The 20,142-nt window shown below is 45.0% G+C and overlaps 1 protein-coding gene across 5 annotated transcripts; it reads right to left on the bottom strand.

The window, feature by feature from the left end:
- Positions 1 to 742: 742 nt before the first annotated feature.
- On the bottom strand, positions 743 to 19,827 carry SLC16A9 (solute carrier family 16 member 9). Of its 5 annotated transcripts, none has more exons than XM_066555038.1 (7): positions 19,789 to 19,827; positions 15,019 to 15,074; positions 13,352 to 13,578; positions 5,330 to 5,473; positions 4,394 to 4,489; positions 1,971 to 2,879; positions 743 to 1,653 (listed from the first exon to the last, which is right to left on the bottom strand). In XM_066555038.1, the coding sequence occupies exons 3-7, from the start codon at positions 13,545 to 13,547 to the stop codon at positions 1,475 to 1,477; spliced, it is 1,524 nt and encodes a 507-aa protein (XP_066411135.1). In that variant the 5' UTR covers positions 13,548 to 13,578; positions 15,019 to 15,074; positions 19,789 to 19,827; the 3' UTR covers positions 743 to 1,474. The 5 variants fall into 5 exon arrangements, with proteins under 5 accessions (XP_066411135.1, XP_066411134.1, XP_066411136.1 ...); XM_066555037.1 differs by lacking the exon at positions 19,789 to 19,827 and adding an exon at positions 19,121 to 19,203; XM_066555039.1 differs by lacking the exon at positions 19,789 to 19,827 and adding an exon at positions 18,544 to 18,703.
- Positions 19,828 to 20,142: the final 315 nt, after the last annotated feature.

The raw sequence follows: 20,142 nt of genomic DNA, 5'->3' as shown, positions 1-20,142 counted from the left end.
GACATTTGCAGGCTGTAACTCAGGGCTCAGAGCTTCCACCAGAGCCTTGCAACACGCCCCACAAGACGTCAAACCTGCAGTGAGAAGCCAGAGCGCACAGGACGTGCCACCTATGGAGAGATTTGTCACTGCTGTGCAGACACAGCTTTGGCACGAGAGCAGCTCTGTAAGCAAAAGCCATTGCACAGGGCACACGGGGCAGGGCAGAGACAGCAGAGTCACCCTGCCTCTGCTGGAGCACCTGCCTGGCTCAGGAAAGGCTTCATCATCACACGGCGTTCCCCCAGCCAAACCCAACACGCACGCAGGGCTGGCCTGTAGCTACAGAGACAAGAGGTTCCAAGGGCTCTCTCTCACTGACTTGTTTGGTGTTCAAGTGATGCAATTCTTTCCCCATCAGCTTTCTCTGAACCTCTTCTGCTAGCCCTCCCCCATGCTTTTTCTTGCTCTCTGCTACTGCCTTTTCTCCTCGCTATATCCATTCCAAAGAAGGACAGCAAAGATAACATATTACTGTCACACTTTCCCCTTTTTAGTCAGGTCTACCTTGTTAACAGCCCTACAAGCCCTATTAAGCTTTCTGCAGCAGCTTCAACCCACTGAACTGTGGTTGTGCAACAAGAGAGGCTCCCAGGACCACCAGAATTTGGGTGCCCTGCTTAGAAACACTCACCTGTGGGCTTCAGTGAGCATCTCTCCAACCTTGATAAAAAGATTATGAACTTGCATAACCAAGTCAGCATTTCCTTTCACGGTTTCAACAATCACATTTATTCCTTGGTTTTAAAAGGTTTTGGTTCAACAGTTTTATAAACAGGCTTCACAAAATGTGCAGTATTTATAAACATGGTTCTTAGTCGCAGTGGTAATAAGAATCTTTACTTTCATCATAATGTTCAATTCAGTTATGCAACACAAGGTTGATTGTTTCCCCTCTTCTCCCTCCCACAATTGGCACTTAATCATAAATTGGAGAAACGTGAAAAAGACAAAAAAGTTAATCTAAGCATGAAGTTAAAAGCACCTTGCCACAGTATTACATTTTAATAAGGCAAATTCTTGTTTTGTAAAGCCTAATTGTGCAACTTGGAGACCTATGGAAGGAGGCAGAAATGCCAGCCTTCTCCTATAAAGAACAGGCCTTCATTTTTGCTTCAAAGTGCTCACCCCTCCATACCAACCCCCCTTAAAAAAAAGTACAGCTGATAATAGAGCAGAACACCCCCTTTACAGGGTGAAAGGAAATTACAGTAGACAAAGGCTGAAAACACGGTGCATAGTACACAAAATAAGACTGTTTTTAAAAATAACATTAAAAAAAAAGAAATAGAAGAAGAAAAAGAAACTGAACAACAAGCAACAATGGAATTTTTCTAGTGGAAAGAGGATTTGTGGGCTTCATAAATAAGTGGAAAATTACTAAAATACTTTGCTATATAATATAAAAAGGCGCAAAGTGTTTTCCAGTTGTCACCTAAGTGTTAGATGCAACTTTGTAGGAGTAAGTATTTGGAGGCAGCTTGGAGCTCTGATTGGTGCAGGCATTCCAGCAGGGCAGTGCCGCCAACAGCAGGAGAAATCCCCCCAGCAGGACACAAAAGCCACTGAAGTAGAAAGCAGTGTTGTACTCCTGCGTCCAGTCGTAAAACCAGCCTGGGGGTGGGATAAGAGAGAAGCTCATCAGTGAAATGTAACACAGCACTGGTAACATAGAGAAACAACAATTAAAAAACACCCAAACAACAAAATAAAATTTAATTTAAATAGGCCGAACCTAAAATGCTGTCTGACCTCTTAGACATGGAATGTGTTTTCCCTCAAAGACAAATTACAAACATAATCGGCCAAACAACTTTTATTTTTTGTTACAGATTTCAATTTTATCTTTCCATTAGTATTAGACATGCAAAAAGCATTTTGTCTGGTTGTGACAAGCTCATGTTCAGTTTATGTCTACTCCTTGCCCTTACCTACAATTGGTGGTCCGAGGCTGTTCCCAAGTCCAGCAAAGAACATCAATATCCCGTAGGCATGAGTCAGTTTCTCAATCCCCACAGTCTTTGTTGTTACATATGGAAAAATGGACCAGTTCCCAGTCAGAAAACCCAAAATCCCAGAAAGCATCGCTAATGTAAGGTAACTTTTGGCAAATGGAATTGCAAACAAGGCCACTCCTGTCATTAATAAGGTAGTTACATAGAGATATAAAGTGTTAACCCACTTAAAATCTGCCAGTATTCCTAAAATAAGTTTGCCAACAGTCGTCATAATGCCAATAATGGAAATAAGGGGCATGTAATAGTCATCTTCACTAATGTTTGCACTTCTTGCTACATCTTCCATGAGCAGAGAAGGAGGAAATCCACCAATATCAAAGAGCAAGATGGCAACAAAGAGAGCTGAAAATACTTTGTTCTTGAAAAGAACCATGGTCTCCTTCCAGTAGGTCAAATAGAGCTGCCACTTCCTCTTGGCGAGTTGCTTGCAGAAGTTTGTCTGTTCTACAACTTTCTTTTTGTAAGTGTCTTTCTCATTTACATTTATTGAGCTCAATGTGTTCTTATTCAAAATGCTATCCTGTTTGCAATCAGGCACATTGTTCACAGATTTTTCATCAATATAGCCCTTTTCAAGGATGCTAATGTTTTCTTCAACAGTCTTTTCCTTTTCATGGTAAACAAAATATTGATCTGGGACTTTGTCTACAAACATTTTCTCTGGTGGAGGAGAACTGGATGATTCCAAAGGTCTCATTAGGCTGCCACATGCTAATATATTTAGAGACAGGGCACCAACTATTAGCAGACACCCATCCAGTCCATACAGCTCAATAAGCTCTCTTTGCAGTGCTGCATATATAAAGAGTCCAACACTTGAGCCTATAAAAGAAAAATAAGTTTGGTTTAAACTGAAGAACCAAGACCATTCTTCAACTCTAACAAAATTCCACAATTCAGCAGCTATGAATACAGTGCCACAGGAATGGTAATTCATTTGTGCTCCTCTCTCCCAAGTTTAATGAACCAGTGAATCACCATCCCTCCTGAAGTTACAGTTTCTTTGTTGAGTAGCCACACAACAAAAAAAAAAAAGTCCCAAAATATCTGAACACTTTGTGACAAATAACACTAGCAGACGCTTCATAAACAAGCAGGATCAATACTATATCTGATTAAAAACATCAAAGAACTGTTAAGCCACCCTTCTGCCCTGCTCTCATATACAAGTATCCCTTCAGGTACCATTTTGAGTTAGCGCAGTTAGAATTTCCCACGCCAACATTATCCCCTTTCTTCTCTTTGCTGCCACCTTCCTCCTCCCAGGCAGAAATGGACCAGGAGTTCACCAAGATCCCTCCTAGAAGCAGCCCTTGACTGCCTGGTGTTTAAGGAGCAGGGTTTGCCTGGTGGGAGTTTACCCCAAAGGCATTTCATGAAGCTCTACAGGACTACACATGCATTTGAGAAATGTGGCCATTCAGAAGAAAACATTGAAGAGTGAGAAATTACTAGGAGGACAAGAATTTAATGCAATCCCAGTGATTTAAAGAAAAGGTTCTTGTTTGAAGTGAGCACATATCCATTTTAACTAGTGGGTGTCCTCTCACAAACACAGAACATTGGTTTTCAAGTCAATTTATATGACAAACTTTAAAATTATTTGCTGAAGACTGTCTGGTGCTAAACAGAGGAAAATCAATTACAAAATCCTTGCTTGTTTTGCCTTCCAGATATTAAAATTAACCAGGGCACAATAAGATCAGGCTTTAAGGCAACCTACCTGGAATCCAAAACAAAGCCACTGAAAATGATCCCAAGGAACATTTCTGCAAAGCTCCTCTTCACTCAGCTTGTGTGGATGAGGTATTAGTATCTCACACCACTGACTACACTGATCCTGTGTCTCCTCACTGACAGCTACTCAAGAAAATAGGTCAGAGCAGGCACTCCATGGCACACAGAAAGCAAGGCATGGCACAAGGGCCATCTGTAACCATTCCTACTCAGGCCATTAAAAAGTGATGCAGCATTTATATCCTGCATCTCCAGCCTCTTTCTCACCTCTGCTCCTGGGTTTGAACAAAGAGGAAAAAGAGGACACTGTGGAATGCTTCTCCTCATTATCCATGGCACACAGCCCAAGCTATATGAGTCTGTTTTCAGTGACTATCTTTTCCTCATCTATATTGATGCCCATAACATAAACCTGCAGGTCTAGTTACTATTTTATCTGAAGCCCCAGTTTTTCCCTTCATTGCTACTGGTATTTTGATTTAAGAAAGTAGTAACTTTCTTAAGTTACTGAGAAAAACATAATCTTCTGTTTTTTTATTTCCAGGATAAGGGTGGCTGTATCAGAGTTGAGAAGCTGGAGAGAATGACAAAAGTGCTACCTGTTGAAATCAGACCAAGTGCAAGGCCTCTGCGTTTGTCAAAGTACTGGCACGTGATGGTAACTGTTGCAGTGTACAAAAGGCCACATCCAAGACCTGCATAAAAAGAGTTAGATATAAAACATGCTACACCCTCTAGGAATGAATGCCCCTTTGTTATCCCCCAGGTGATGCCGTGGTGTGCCCTGGGTACTGAGGTACCTTTAACGCTGCTCAGCACTGTCTCACCTCCCTTCCCTCCCTGTCCCTGCTGCTGAGCAGGGTGGAGCAGGCTGGCTTTGAGGAGCTCCCAGCCGAGCTCCGTGCTCTGTGGAATGGCCACAGGGCTCTGAGCCCAGGGCTGGCCCATTGGGCAGAGCTGCCTGCCCATGGCACAGTGCCCTGCTGGCCACAGGGGTGCCCAAGTGCCTGACACAGTTAATTTGATCAGCCACCCGCGGCAGCACAGAGGGCAGGTCACCACCTGCCAGGAGAGCAGCACTTTCATGCCTCCAGCACAGCATTTTATGTTCAATCCAGTTCTGGGCAGAACAGCATTGCTCCATAATGATCCCTAATTTATCAAATTAGAATGAGTATATGACAGAATTCCAGAAGAGATATTATTCCCTTAAGATTGGCATTTCATGCCAGCAGAAGACTTGCTCGATTCCAGGCCTTAGGTAAAACCTCAGCTTCTCCATCTCTAACAATTGTGTCAACAGAGGATAAACTGTTTTCAAACGCTCATGAACATTTACATCATTTTTATCTTTTACTACATGGTAACAGCCTGCCCGTGCAACATCCCTCCCTGCCCAAAAATCAAGTATTCCTTGATAAATCAAGTCCCAGACTACCACTGCCCCTGAGAATCAGTTTCCCATTTCCTATTCATAAAGCAACACTCAAAATAATGAAGAGTAAGTCTCAAAATGAAGAGAAGGTGTTTCTTACCAACAACTATCCCATATGAAACATATAGGAAGTATATGTTTGGTGCAAAACTGCTCATCATGAGGCCCCCAGCCACCATAAAGCCACTGAAGATAGCTACAGGTCTTGCTCCAAAAGATGATACACATATACTGCAGACAGGACCTAGAGGGAAAAAACAGGAAAAACATTCCAAGTAAACATCAGCACCAGGAAGAACTTCTAAAAATATATCAATCTTTGGAAACGTTTCTTATGATAACTATTTACATGTATAATTATATTAGATAACAATTCAGAGTACTCATTTTCACAGGGTTCTCTAAAGCAGTTATAAAAATATTCATGGTCAGGCTTGCAAAATTTTTCTCAAGGAGAAACTGAACATCAAGGCCATGAAAGGGTCCTTGGGCTGGGAGGGAAAGAGCAAGGGAAACATTCCTTACACATAGGGAGATCCAAAACATACTGGACTGTAACACTGTCATCACAGAACTAAGGTGTACAAAGGTTCTGAAAAGAATCTTCCATCTTGAAACACAAAACCAAGGCAGACCATCAGCCAGGCCTTAAGCAAGCAGGTATTTTTTGCCAGAGCACAAAAACTGTGTTTCAGAAACACAGTATCTGTATCCATCTTGGTATGTGATGTACAAAACTGGAATGGAAAAGCAGTCACTGGGGATCATGGTCACAGCAAGAATGCCACCTGGTGCTTACACAGAGGGAACCTCTGCTGGCATACCAGGCAAAGAGAAACACCTCTCTACCCTGATTTTTGAGGGAATTAAATACCCACTGGTCAGGTGTCCCTACCAAAGAACACTTTACTACCTATCTCTGCTCTCCTGTAAAACTACAAAAAATAAAAGTCACTTACTGGGAGCAGCCGCAACAACATTCAAGTTCACTCCCCAATATTTCTCAGTTCTTAGCTCTCTTAACTCTTCAAAACAAGAACCAAGTGAGGCAGAATTCACACCCTGCCTCTATTCAGCCAGTTCTCTCCTCACAGAAATTGTAGAACAAGCACTTATTCTCAGTTGTGTGACCTGGAATACACCTTTTAGTCTTAAGTAGCGTGCAAGCTTGGTGCCCTGCATAAATAATCAACCAGCAAGAGACTTGGCTTGCAAAGACAACTTATCTGAAACCCTGCAGTCCCAAACCTTCACACATAAACTCAGATGTTAGCCTCATTTCTAAACTCAGCAACTTTGAGATTAGAAGTTAGATGCAGAGCTGAATGCCATTATTTAACACAAACAAAAAAAAACACCTTACAACATCTGCATCTCATGTAAAGCGATGCACATACACGCCATGGTCGATTCAATCTGCACAAGCAGTAATTTTGGAGTCTGCCATTTGTCAAGGTTAGTGCTCCCTGAGTCACGTAACAGATTCCCAGCAGATGGGAGGTGAGCCCAGAAAGGTGATATGAGGTAAACACTTGGAGCCTGGGGATGGTGCTTGCCTAGGTTTGTAGACAGGAGAGAGCAGCTGGGAATGCAGGCAAGGTTTTCCTGTGGTTGCCAGCCATGGGACAAGCAGTTCAGGCAGGCAGGAGCAGAGACTCGTCAGCAGGTGAAATGATCCTCAGAGACAAGGCAGGCCAGAACTTTTGCCCTACATTAGAGCTATCTGCCCAGGGAACATAAAGGGGGGTGAGTCTGAGCTGGTGCTTATCCAGGCAAAGAGTCAGAGTTACAGAGGAATCAAGAAAATATTCCAGGAAAGAAAGGTTTAATTGGATTTTGGAAGCAATGAAAAAGGAAGATCTAAGCACTTACTGCTTCTCAAGAGTCAGCACACTGTGGGAATGAAAGCTGGCCAGCATAACCTGGGCAGGGTAACATGCTGAGAACAAAGGCTAAGAACATTGCTGATTCTTAGAATTAATTACTAGAACTGGCAAATTAAGATTGTTATGTTTCCTAAAACCACAGGATTTAAAAATGAACAAAGGATTGACTCTCTATTGTATAAAGAATTCTTCTACACTAAAAGAACATAAGGCAGTGTTAATGTAATACAATTAAGCAGAGGAATTTGCACTCTTTCTATTCTTTATTTCTGACCTACTACCTTGCTAAAACAAACAGCATTTCCCTTCCACTTGCTCTCTATATTTGGACACAGCTATTCTCAGAAGGTGTCTGTCCAGTCTGGAGTGGTGGTGCTGGTACAGACGTCACTGACCCCTACCAGAGCACCCCAGGTGAAACTGGACCCTCTGACCCCGAGCCAGAACAAGAGAGACACAGAGCTGAAGGATGTGCCTTCATAACCTGACAAGACATCTCCACTGGAACATGAACAAAAGCATCCCTGACAAGGCCCAAGGAGATGCTCTTCCAGCCTCTCCACTTGCAAAATCTAATCCCAAAGGAGAACAAAGAGTACAAAGAGATCTTTTCACTCTGACATGGAAAACAACCTGCACTAAAGTGAAGAACCTGCTCCAGAGAGCTCAGTATTAATCTGCCATCTCACACAGCAAGACATCTGGCAACTCAGCAACGGCCCTGTTTATAAGAAGGAGCGCCAGTGTAAACATTAAAATAATTATTTTAGGTCTCTGAGTTGAGCTGAAAAGCAGCTCCATCTTCCCATTCACACTAGGCACGACTTTCACACTCATCACACTGCTAGAAAATGAGTCACAAAAGAAAATCCCCTGGATAGCCAGCATCTTTGTCCTTTCCTGCCTCCTTGCACTGCTTCACCTTCTCTGTTTCCCATAGCACTGGCATTTTTTTTCCACCAGGCACAGCACCTTCAGTTATCACCATGGTATTTGCACAGGAGTTGACTGTACACAAACTTGTCATTCTTTACAAATATTTGAAGAAAAATGGGCTCAAGGCAGTAAATTCTAGTAAAAATCCAACTTTCACAGAGTTGGATTTTTACTAGAATTTTCCCACTTTTTCACAGAGTGGGACTGAGACCTGCCTTGTGGATTTTGCTCAAAATGGCCATTCTGAAGACTGCAGGAGTCTGCCTACAGCCACATAGGAAACAGATCTTCAGGCAGCATAAGGGTTTTCATTAGCTGACTCTCACCATAATACGAACAACATAAAAAATTCCCAGTGGCAATCCTCAATAGTAAGCATGAGAAATAGCTTTTAAGCCAGCATTTTCTTCAGTTTGCCAGCAGCTCCAGGGGTTAGCACTGGAACTAGTATAATCTTTTATGACATTGATAAATATTTACCTCTTTTACAAATAAAATCCCTAGGGCTTTTTCCTTTCCAAATGATGGATCTTAAAACTAGAACAAACTCAATCAAAAAGAGATAGCAGCACAGTTTACTGGAATGGCAGCTAACTCTAGGAAGAAAGACTCAGCACAGGAACAGACAATGCTCTTCTGCACACAACCTGTCACAGCTCGCAGTCAGCAACACAATTATCAGGGGAGCAGTCAACAAGATCCCCAGACAAAATGGGAAGCAGAATGAAGATTGGTTTTCACAGGAGATCTTCATACAGAGGGACCAAAGAGGAAGAACGCCTAGAAGGGATCATTTGTACATTGGTATTTTTATTAAAATTATTTTGAATGAAATACTTTACCCTCAATGAGATGGGGACATGTCTGTGAGCCCTTCCTGAGACACGAAAACAAGGGCAACTGCTGCACTCAGGAACTTAAACCTACAGAAATGTGCTGTCCTCCTGACAAGCACAAAGTTGGTTTTTTTAATGGACATCCAGAACTAACACTTCCTCAATATTTTCACATAAAGTAAAAAAACCCTGCAAAACAACATTCCCTCCCTCCCTCCACTCCACTCACTAATCTCAAGGATCCTCCTTCCTTCACCTCATACACAAAATCTTTTGCTAAACAAACTATATTGGACAACTGAGTTCTTTCTCTTATCATCTGCATTAATCTGACCCACCCTACCTGGGCATCTGTCCGAGCTTGTTGAAACTGTAGAGTAGAAAAAATGGTCATGGACTGCATGTAAAATCCACTGGACAGAGTACAAGAAAATGTTTTGTTTATTAAACGCATTTCTAAAAGCTGGTTATAATAAACATAACATTCTCCAAATGCCTGTACTTTGGATATGAATATAGATCAGAAAAAAGGCTTTTCACACTGGGCAGCAACCCACTCCCAACTGATTGGAAAGACAGTTCCCCTCTAAAAAAAGTTGTTATATGAACTGGGCTTCTCTTCAGAGGAATCTTGGGGACACCCTTCTCTCCTGTGCACAAGCTATTTACAGCATCCATACTTTACAGTGGGGGCCATGGCTGTGTGAGGTTTGTGTTCAAAAATATGTAGATGCAAAAGCAGTTATAGCGTAGTAAAACTGTTGCTTGAAAAAACAAAATTAAGCTTTTTACACATCTAGCACTGCCTCAGATCAGCAGAAACATCCCATCAAATTATCAAGGCGTGCCTTTCAAGAGAGAATCCTGCCTTTGCTCTCCCTCCATTAATGAAGGGAAGTGGCAATGGAGACATCGCTCCTCCTATGCCAAGGACTGTGAAGTCAACTCTTACTATAAACAGCTGTGGTGCCAATTACAGGCGCCAAGGTCTTTGTTTTGCTTTTAACAAGTGGAACATGGATTAAATTTAATTTCAGGCTCCAAATGGATGCAAAATTAAGAACATTTGGTGCAGAAGAAGCACATGATGTTCAAGAGTATATATAAATATCCTCCTCTGGCCTGTTTTAGTAAGGGAAACCTACTAAGCTTTGTAAATTTCTTCCTGTCAAACAAGCCCTGGAGCCATGTGTCCCATCTACCATAGCCTGACCAATGTCATAACACCTAATTCTGCAGGGCAGCTCTCACCTCTGCCTTCCACAACAACCCTGATGCTTGTCTGTCACTCTTCTAGGCACATTTCTTGCACTGCTCTGAAAGGTTTCATCACAGAAAGTCACAACCCAAGCCATCCTGTGAGGAGGAGCTCACAGGATCCCTGCCCCATTCCCTTCTCCAGCTGACTGGAGGTGAACAGTTCAGCTCAGGCTGGATACTGGCCTCAGCAGCACCGTCTGTGCTGCGAGCAAAAGGACAGAAATCGAACACCAGGTGCCCAGGAAATGGATCCAAATAAACAAGGTGCTGTTCTGGGTTTCTATGTCTCCAGTCTAAGTTTAGCTCTCACATAAGTCAGAAGTAAACATTTTAGTAAGGATACCAATGCAGCAAACATGAAAGTGCTCACCAGCATCAGCTGCTTAAAAAGAAATTTCAGATTACACGAGCAGAAGGAAGGGGAGAAGACAGAGAACTTTTTTCTGTGCAAGATGTTATATATATATTATTTGGTTTGGTAAAATTACAGTACTAATACAGCAGAGTCACTGGTCCCAACTTTCTCTGTTACAGAAGCTGGTGAATGTGATTGCCAGTGCTATTAATGAGAAAAGTCTTCCTAAGAAAATGGACTCTGATTTATTTCCTGTCTGTGGCTGCTAATCTACCATAATTGTCATTCCTTTTCCAGTCTGGCATCTACAGCTTCATAAAGGTGATGTTAAGTTGAAGAAAGCCCACAGAAGAGTCTTAATGGTTCCCCAGTAGAGTCTCAATTAAAAGTGTGGGAGTCTTGGCAAAAAGACTGTATCAAGTTACAGGCTTTAAAGAAAATTTAGAAGTAATTTGATGACATTCTCTAGACATTCATCACACTAATCAAGGGGCACTTCAAAATATACCACTTAAAGATAACATTATTCATCAGCTGAAAACTAAAACTAAACAACTTGTATCATAAAATTGCATACTTTTAAGGAGGAAATTTAGCAGATTTATCATTAGGGTCAGATCCCAGCTTGACAAACGGTGGGAACTTTCATTTTAGGTAAAGCTGGGAACATAGACTTTTGTTTTCAGTCAACTCTGATAACATCAATGTAATTAAAGGACCCTCCCTGTACTTTCTTTTGAAGGCATAAGAGGTAGGAATGATTATTAAGCTTCTGAATGCCAAACTGAAAGAATAAAATCACATGGACAGACAGCACTTCTCCTAACTTGTTAAACCTTCATTTAATCATTCCATACCAAAATCAGTCACAAGAGCGGCTTTGATTTGTATTATTCATCATTGATTTGTATTATTCATCATTATTATAGCTGCTGTCATGGTTTAACCTCAGCCACAACCAGGCCCACGCAGCCACGAACTCACTCCCCCCACCAGCAGGAATGGGGAGACACAGAAGAGCAAATGCTGGAAAACTCCTGGGCTGACATAAAGGCAGTTTAATAGGGAAAACAAAGCACACTTTGCATGCAGGCAAAGCAAGCCAAGGAATTCCTTCACTGCTTCCCATGGCAGGGCAAGTTCAGCCATCTCCAGGACAGCAGGGCCCCATCACATGTGATGGTGACTCGGGAAGACAAATGCCATCTCTCAGAAGATCCCCCCCTTTCCTCCTTCTCCCCCCAGTTTATATTCTGAGCATGATGTCACATGGCATGGAACATCCCTGTGGTCAGCTGGGGTCACCTGTCCTGAATGTTTCTCCTCCTGACCTCCTGTGCACACCCAGTCTCCTCACCAGCCTGGCAGCAGGAACAGCAGGAAACACCTTGGCTCTGTTAGCCCTGCTCACCAATAAGAAAAACATCTCTACATTATCAACCCTATATTCAGCACATATCCAAAACACAGCCACTGAGAAGAAAATAAACTCTACCCCAGCGAAAAGCCAGCCAGCTACAAAGCACACTGCTGAGAATTGCTCACAGCAGCAAGTCAGAGGGCACTAACATCTGGAAATAAGCACGATGTTGACATAAGGGAGAGGGGACTGAGGCTCTTAACAGAGCCAGAGACTTCTGGTCTCCTAAAAGGGTGTTCTCTTGAATTTCCTTCTGCCTAGTTTTTCCTTCAGTAATTACCTTGTTTATCATTATTTTCCCCCACTTCACTCTTTCACTCAAGTATATTTAGGTCTTGATGAATAGCAGGAGTTAATAGCCATAATACAGGAAAATTAAAAAAGGATGATGGAAGAGCAATCTACAGTCCTGTATCCAATAACACCCTCAGACTGAACAGAGTATTTTTGTGCTTAGTGATCCACTTGCCTTTGTCCATTTCTCTTCTGCCTGATGGTAAAAAACCCTAACACAGGTGTGACACCAGTATTTGATCAGTTCCAGGGCCATACAAAGCAGTGTTCTTTATTCAGGTCTGTATTGCTATTGGAACATCACCTTACTTTTGTGGAGATTTTCCTCAGGATCTTGAGCTGCATTTTGTCCATTAAACCACATTATTGCTTTTGCCTGTAGCAGCTCCCCTGCTGACAAGAATTTTTTTCCAGATCCAGCAAATAGATAATAGTTCCCATGGTAAATCTTTGAAAAACAGAAGTTAGTGATATGACCCCTTAAATACCCATGCCTGATCTTAAAACAACAACCTAGGAATTTTCAAGGTGGGGTCTTATTTCCCTAAAATTCTGCTGTTACTCTCCAAGTGACAATGCTTTACTACAGAAAAGCTTCCGGGAAAGTTGCTTTATTTAGTGCTACTGTTACCCATAACTTTCCAGCCTTCAAAGGAAGCTTTTTCTCAAATAAAGAATGCAAAGAAGCCCTCACTCACCCTCACCGGTAGGTTTACAGCTAGAGCTGAAAAATTAGCAACTCGTTTATTGACTTTTTTTCATAAAGCACTTGAACAATTTTGGACTAACAGCTTGTTCTGATTTTAAGACAATAATGTAAATGTTAGTCTTAAAGTCTCATTAAAAAAAATGCATCAAGAAAATTACTGTTCAGCTTCTCAGAGTGTGGCTTTTCTAGTTTATTCAAATACAATAATTTTGAATTTTCTAAAGGGCATATTTTTCTTGCTCTTTGTATCACTATATTCCTCTGGTTTATGCATAAATGTAACTATAAAGGAAACTATAAATGTAATATAAACCTAAAACAAAAAGGCAGCACCCTCATTTGCAGCTATCTTTGATACAATTCCAAGAGACGAAAGCATCAACTGGAAACATTTCAATTTAAGACAGATACTGCTTCTGCACTTACTGGCAAGCAATCCAATTCCATTGGCTAGTGATCCAACCCAAGCAGTCTTGCCTTTCCCTTCTCCAAAGGCATCCAGCCACTCCAGGTACAGGACTCCCACCGCCAGCGGTGACCCATAGCACAGGAACTGGGTGAAGAAGGAAACCACAACGATCACCCAGCCCCAGCCTCCGTCTGGGGGCTTCCGAAACGCCATCCTGGCAGCTGGGTCAGAGGCAGGGCAGCACCTGTGCAGACAAAACCCAGAGAGAGCAGGGTCAGAAACGTGCCTGACCAGGGCTGTGAGCACAGGGGAGCTGTGCAGAGATGGCACATTCAGCCAGGGGCTGGCTTCAGCCATCCTGCAGGAACAGCTGCAGCACACAGGCAGTGGGAGCTGGAGCTGCCACACTGCACCTCTGCTGGATAGCAGAACAGCAGCACCTAAAGCATCACGAGTTGTACATACACCAGCACTGCATGACAGAGAAGCATTTCATTTGCTGAGTGCTAAATAAGCCCTGTGAAAACTTCAGGCAATAACATCTGCCACGGTTCAGCAAAAAAGCCCCATGGTCACCTGCTGTTAGTCATGAATATTAAAAAAGGAGCAGAAAATCTATACTCAGTTCCACTCTCAGCACAGTATCTTTCCATTTACCAAGGTGTTTGCCACTAGATAGTGCACTCTCAGAGGGGCAGATCAAGAGGAAGACTGACATTTTGGCAGTAGTACCAGTTAAGTACTCTGCTCTGTCAACAAAGCGATGTGTAGAGAGCTGCATCCAAAAATCACTTTGAATATATTAGTGAAGTGAGCTCTAAGACTGTGTACAGGTGTGGCTCATATTCCAAGGCATGACAGCAGCAAACATGCACACAAAAATCTGCTATAACCTGTTAGAGTGTCAGCCCTCTGTACACATCAGCCTTCCCCAAACTGGCAATCACTGTCTGGACCCCAGAAGCACCACCTTGCTCCTGGGCATGGCACAACCCATCACCTGTGTATCTATGGCTTTAAATAACCCACCACCCTCACATCTTCTTAAGACTAGCATGTGAATGTGGGGATCAATACTTCTAACACCTGGAAAATTTAGAGGTTTTCCAGGCTACATTGCTCTGGAATCTCCCTGTGCACACAGCCAGCCTGCCCTCCCTCTCTACAGGGAGCAATCTGCCCAAGTGATGAACACAAAACACATGCTCTGCTCCTGGCTCTGCCACTAATCAGATATGTGATTCTCAACAGTTTCATTTCCTTCACCCTGGAAGACAGAAAGAGGAAAGATCTTACCCTGTTTCCTTTATGAAATATTCTCAAGGACCATCTCCACACTGCAGCTTAAGCATTAAGACTGCTGCAGTAACAGCTCTGCTCTGGGAGACTCCCAAGAGGCAGAGCAGAAAAATAAATCCATTGCACTGCCTTTTTGACTTAGGAACCCAGAGGAAATGGAAAAAAAATTACTGCTGTATGAAAGCAAAGGGGAAAACAAGCAGACAATAACAGAATTCCCATTTGAGATCCTCACACCCTTTTCTTGGGCAATTTTTAAGAATTTGCATGGAAAACTTAACAAAAACACTATAGTATAAAATTTTGAGGAATTGTCTTGAGACATGAAAAAGGCCAGTTCTAGTTTACAATGCACTTAAATGTTACTTTGAGGGTAGATACTCACAGATGATGGCAAAAATCTGTCAGCTTCCTATAAATGTGCCTTCATGTGACAACCACCTGCGGAAAAACAACAAAGCAAGTTTTCAGCCAACATATCACTGCAACAGTTAACACAACTCTGAAAAAATGGTGGCTTCACATGAAATTTCTTCTTTTTAAAATCTTCCTGGAGGAACTTCAGAAGCAAACAAGTTATCTCAGTGGAGAAGTACTGATCTCCTGCAATTAATTAACCTCTGACATCAGCCTTGAGCCCTCAAATAACAAAACCATCGCCCACTAATGTAAAATACATTTTGACATCCTGGGTCCTTTGGGAGTGATTTACAATTTTAATATACTGATTGTCCTTGAAGATACAACATTCCCAGTTACAAATGTTACAAAGTTACTTGTTTCACCTTATAAATGTAAGCTCTGACTCACTCCAATACCTGGCGAGTGTCCCTTGATCCTGTGAGACGCAAGGGTGGCAGCTGGGATAGCCAGAAGTTACAGGCACTTTCCTATAACAATACCCTTTACACTAAAAGGAATCCCTGTATTTCTGCATGAAATATTTGAGTTATTTGAATGCAGTCCTCAAGAGCTGACCTATGCATCTGTCCATGAATTAAGTAATTTTCACTTGGCTTGTTTTGTCCCTGCCTAGAGGAAAAAATAGTGGAAATAAGTAACAGCTTTAAAAGCAGACAATGAGACAAAGCAAGGAAGTTTTCAGAAAAACTTTACAATAATGGAGGTAGACAGTGAATAGCCCCAACTCATATTTGTTTAAAAATAAACTTTAGAAAACAAACACATTTTAGCTGTTACATTGATTTCCATTATATTGGTGCCCTAAAATTTAGCACAAAGACAACTCTTGAGTTCAGTTCTGCTATTCTAAACATTTCATGGGAAGGAAGCAAGGACTGGGCAGGAGAGGAAAAAAGGTTTTGTAGACTTAGGTCACGTAGTCTCCTCTAATAGAAAGACTAAAAACCTCTGGATTAGTTTGTCACCTGTTGCAATGATGCAGAGTATAATTGAATTTAACCAACTCTACCAAATTTACAGCAGTACAAGTGCTGACCTCCTACATGCTGACAACTCCTATTTTGCATCACAGATCTCTTTTGCATCTTTTAACAAAATAACAAAACTTTAGGTACCAACCATCTCTATTCTCTCAATGTTCCAAGCCATTTACAGTCCACAACTGTCAGGCAAAAAGTAAAAATCACCATCATTTCCTCCCTAGAAATCATCCTTGGGGTATAACAGGTCTATAAAATCCCAGGGTCAGTTTTGAATGACCTGGCTTTCCCTTCCCTTCTCCTCCTGTTTTTGTAGGTTATTCCTTCACCTCGCCCTGCTGTGTGCCTGATACCTAAACTGAGGCATTTTCTAACTCCCCTGAAGGCTCAAGGCCACAGAGAGCAGGGAGCTGCCAGAGCTGCATGAGGAGCCTGCTCCCCAGAGCCCTCTGCTATGATAATCAAAGATGTCCTGCACAACCAAGCCACTGCTGGGACCATAGATATCAACTTTCTATTGGCACATTATTTAATGCTTCTCCAAAAGGGGTAAGTTGTACTGTAATAGCTTGGTAGCAGAGAAAAGAACTGACAGTGAGAATTAAACCTTCATTTGTATGGACACCAAATCTGTGCATCGACTTGGGAGGGATCCAAAGTGCCTTTCACTATTTTCTGTCTGTGCAGAAGGAGGACACAAACTGTAAAGACAAATGTGGGCACCAAAAACGAAGAAGCAGAAGCCCACACAGAAGGCAGTGAGGGGAGTCAATAGTTGTGGGGTTTTTTCTCAGAACCAACCAGGAAGACTTGTGTGATCCTGGTAACAGATAAACAACTGTTTAAGATTCAGCATTCAGGTGGGAGCAGTTTCACAAACCGTTCTGTTCACTCAGCCTAGGGATACTGTTTCAGGCTCCAGGAAACCAAATTAAATTAAAAATACTGAAAAAGAGACACGAAGCATAAAGAATTGAATAGTAACTTGAAATTTGGTGAGAAAAAGCTTTTCAGTGAGTTGTACTCACTGCGAATAAGAATCAGAGGAAGAGAGCTGCTCGATGAAAGCCTTTACCAACCACAACAAAAAGAAACTCTAGAGAACAAACTGAACAACAGTTTCAATGTGGAAAGAGAGAAGTGTCTGGCTGCAACTATTTGCTTTGCTCTGAGCACCATTATCACAACAGTGAACTCCCTTCCTATAAATCTTAGAATTTGGCTTAAAGATGAGAGATGAGCACAAAAAAAGAACATGAGCACCACTGAAACATTAGCCCTCAGCACAGCAACTTGTATTAATCTGTGGCAAAGGGAATCTTGAGAAAGACAGTAGCAATGTGATTGTTTCCAGTTTGTTCTTTGTGCAGCCAGAGCCCGGGGAAGCGTGTTGCTTTCTGCGAGCAGCACATGGCTGCAGAGAGAGCTGATGTCAGCAGACACACTCTGTGATTAACACTGGGCTCCTCAAGTTTTGCAAGGCACTGCTACAAATCAAGACGGTACCAGCCAGAAAAGTAGCATCCCTCATTTTAGCTGAATCAGACTTCTTGTAAATTTCTGTTTATTTTTCAGGCAAGTTCTTGCAATTATCATCCGAAACTTCTGCTACCCTTAGCTTGCAAGTAACACCTAGAGCATGACTGGTGCATTATAGGTGCTTTTAACATGCTCATCATTTCCAACAGCTGCACGTGTACTGACTCTACAGCACAAGCATTGTATTAAATTCACTGGAAGATGCATCTCTGTTTCCACAACATCTGACTTTAACTGGTGTTCTAAGTACAGTAGCTGCCTGTGTGACACTGAACACATATATCTATTTGCCTTCTACATCTCAATATTCAGGTCTGCCTGTCACATTTCTCTACTTGCCTTTCTGTCAGTTAAATAAGAGAGTTGTCAATATCAATGTTTCCTCCTATTTCTCACGGATGACGGAAGTGTGAAATTTAAAACAAAACATAACACCAGAACAAAACTTACCAACAACAAAATAATGTTTTTCTATTGTGCAAAATTAGTTTACATTAAGAAGCATCAGTGGGTCAGCACATAAACCAGTCAGCTTTGTACAAATCTGTCAGCTCAGCAGAACCAGTCCTACCTGTTCCCAGAGCCTCACTGCTCCAGAGCGGATGGAAACCCCCCGAAAGCACAACTTTAGAGCCTGTCGGTCACTAGCACGCATCCATGCAGGCAGATGCGAGCCGGCGCTGCTAGAAACCACCAGCCAACATGATTTACCAGAGATCTCCTCTGCAAAACGAGAGCACGATGTTGTTGTGCGCCGCCTTACGCATCACAACCTGCGAGGCTTCCCTTCAGCATCTGCTCCCTCAGTCCGTGCGCGCCCCTCGGCCAGGGTCTCCGTGAGGATGGACGGCCTCTTATAGCCCCCCGCTCGCCTCGCCTCTCCCCACGCCCTCGAGGACCAGCCCACAGCCCCGCGTTACACATTGACGCCTTCCAGCTGCAGGCCGGTCCCGACGGGAAGCGCTCACCCGCGCAGTGACTGAAGCGCTCCAGGAGGTGACTGAAGGTCGCCCTGGCCGTGCCGATGGCACACACGGCCGAGCCACAGTGCCCCGCTCCGGGGCAGCCGCCGAGGTGACACGGGGAGCCCGCAATGGGCACACACGGGGTCGGTGGGCTCCCGCAATGGGCACACACCGATGGCGACGGACACCCGCTGCCATGTGCCCGCGGCAGGTGCTGATGTCGCACACCGCCCAGTGCCCACCAGACACCAACAGGGCACACCAGGAGGCACCACAGCCACACCGAGGGGTGGTCGTCGATGGGCACCGCACGGGATGAGCTAGCCCCGGGTGGGCGGCACGATCCGCTCCTGCTCCTTTTCCCGAAGCCGCTCCCGGGAGACCGCGCAGAGCCGCCCCGGGCCCCCGGCCTGGCCCTGCCGCCCCAGCCCCGGGGCAGCTCCCGCCGCAGAGCGGGGCCGGGCCGGGCCGAAGCGGGGGCAGCGGCCCCTGAGGGGGCTCCGTCCGGCTGCCCCCGCGGCCCCCGCCCCGCTCCGCTCCCCGCGCCCCCCGCCCGAAGCGCGGGTCCCGGCCCCGTTACCTGCGGGCCGGCGGCCCGTGGGGCGGGGGCCCGGAGCCGCCCCCGGGGAGCCGGGGCAGCCCCGCATCGCGGCGCGGCGGGCGGGCCGCGGCCGGCACGAACCGGTTGTAACTCGGGCGGGGGAGGAGCTGCCGGGGGCCGCCACCGCCTCCGCCCGCAGCCCCGGCGCGGGGGGACCGCCCCGACCCCCCGCCCCTCCGGGCAGGCGGGGCCGCTCGGCTCGGACTCACCTCCGCCGCCGAACGCTGCCTTGCCCTGCCCCGCTCCCGCCGGGCACAGGCGGACACGCGTCCCTGGCCGAGGGTCGTCCCCAGCGGAGCCGAGCGGGAGCCGCCCCCGAGCCCCGAGAGCGCCGGGGGAGCGGCGCTCACCGCCCTGTCCTGCCGGGTGCCCGTCCCCAGCGCAGCCCCCCACTGTCAGCGCCCCGGGGCACGGTGACCCCCAGCGCCATCCCCCGCTCCTTGCCCCGAGGCAGCCGCAGGCCGGGCTCCCCCGGGCACCCGCGCGGGTCCCCAGGGCGGCGGAGCGGCCGCAGGGCGGGCATGGGCGCTGGCTCCCGCCGCCAGCCGTGCCAAAAAGCCGCAAACTTGCGCTGCAGACAGCGATGCAGGCAGCGCACATGCGGCACTGCTATCCCAGCCTGCCAGCTCAGAGGAGAGACAACTCACTCGTGTGTCAGCGCACCCACTGCCTTCTGGGGCCGCCTCATCAGAGCCCCGGCCCGGATCCGTGTGCATGGCACGTCCAGCGCTGTCACACAGGCGGCAGGGCAGTCGTCAAGTCGCGCAAGTTCAGCCACCTGCGATGTTCACCCTCCAGACTGCAAAGGCTGCCGCAGAAGCTGACTGAACACCCAGCAAGTACCAGCCCCTACCTCGGGCGTGTTCAGGGTGACAGCTCTGCTGCTACCTCTACCCAATTAGAGCTCATGTAACCCACACACTGCAGGTGGAAATATAAACATTCCCAGAGCTGAGTGAAATTTTGAGAGCTGAAATATTCCTAGACCTGAAATTCTGATG

Source organism: Molothrus aeneus, chromosome 8 (genome assembly GCF_037042795.1).
Source record: "Molothrus aeneus isolate 106 chromosome 8, BPBGC_Maene_1.0, whole genome shotgun sequence".
In the NCBI taxonomy this organism is placed as follows: Eukaryota; Metazoa; Chordata; class Aves; order Passeriformes; family Icteridae; genus Molothrus; species Molothrus aeneus.
Note: the sequence above shows the minus strand (reverse complement) of the source record. Positions and strands in the feature narration are given on the sequence as shown.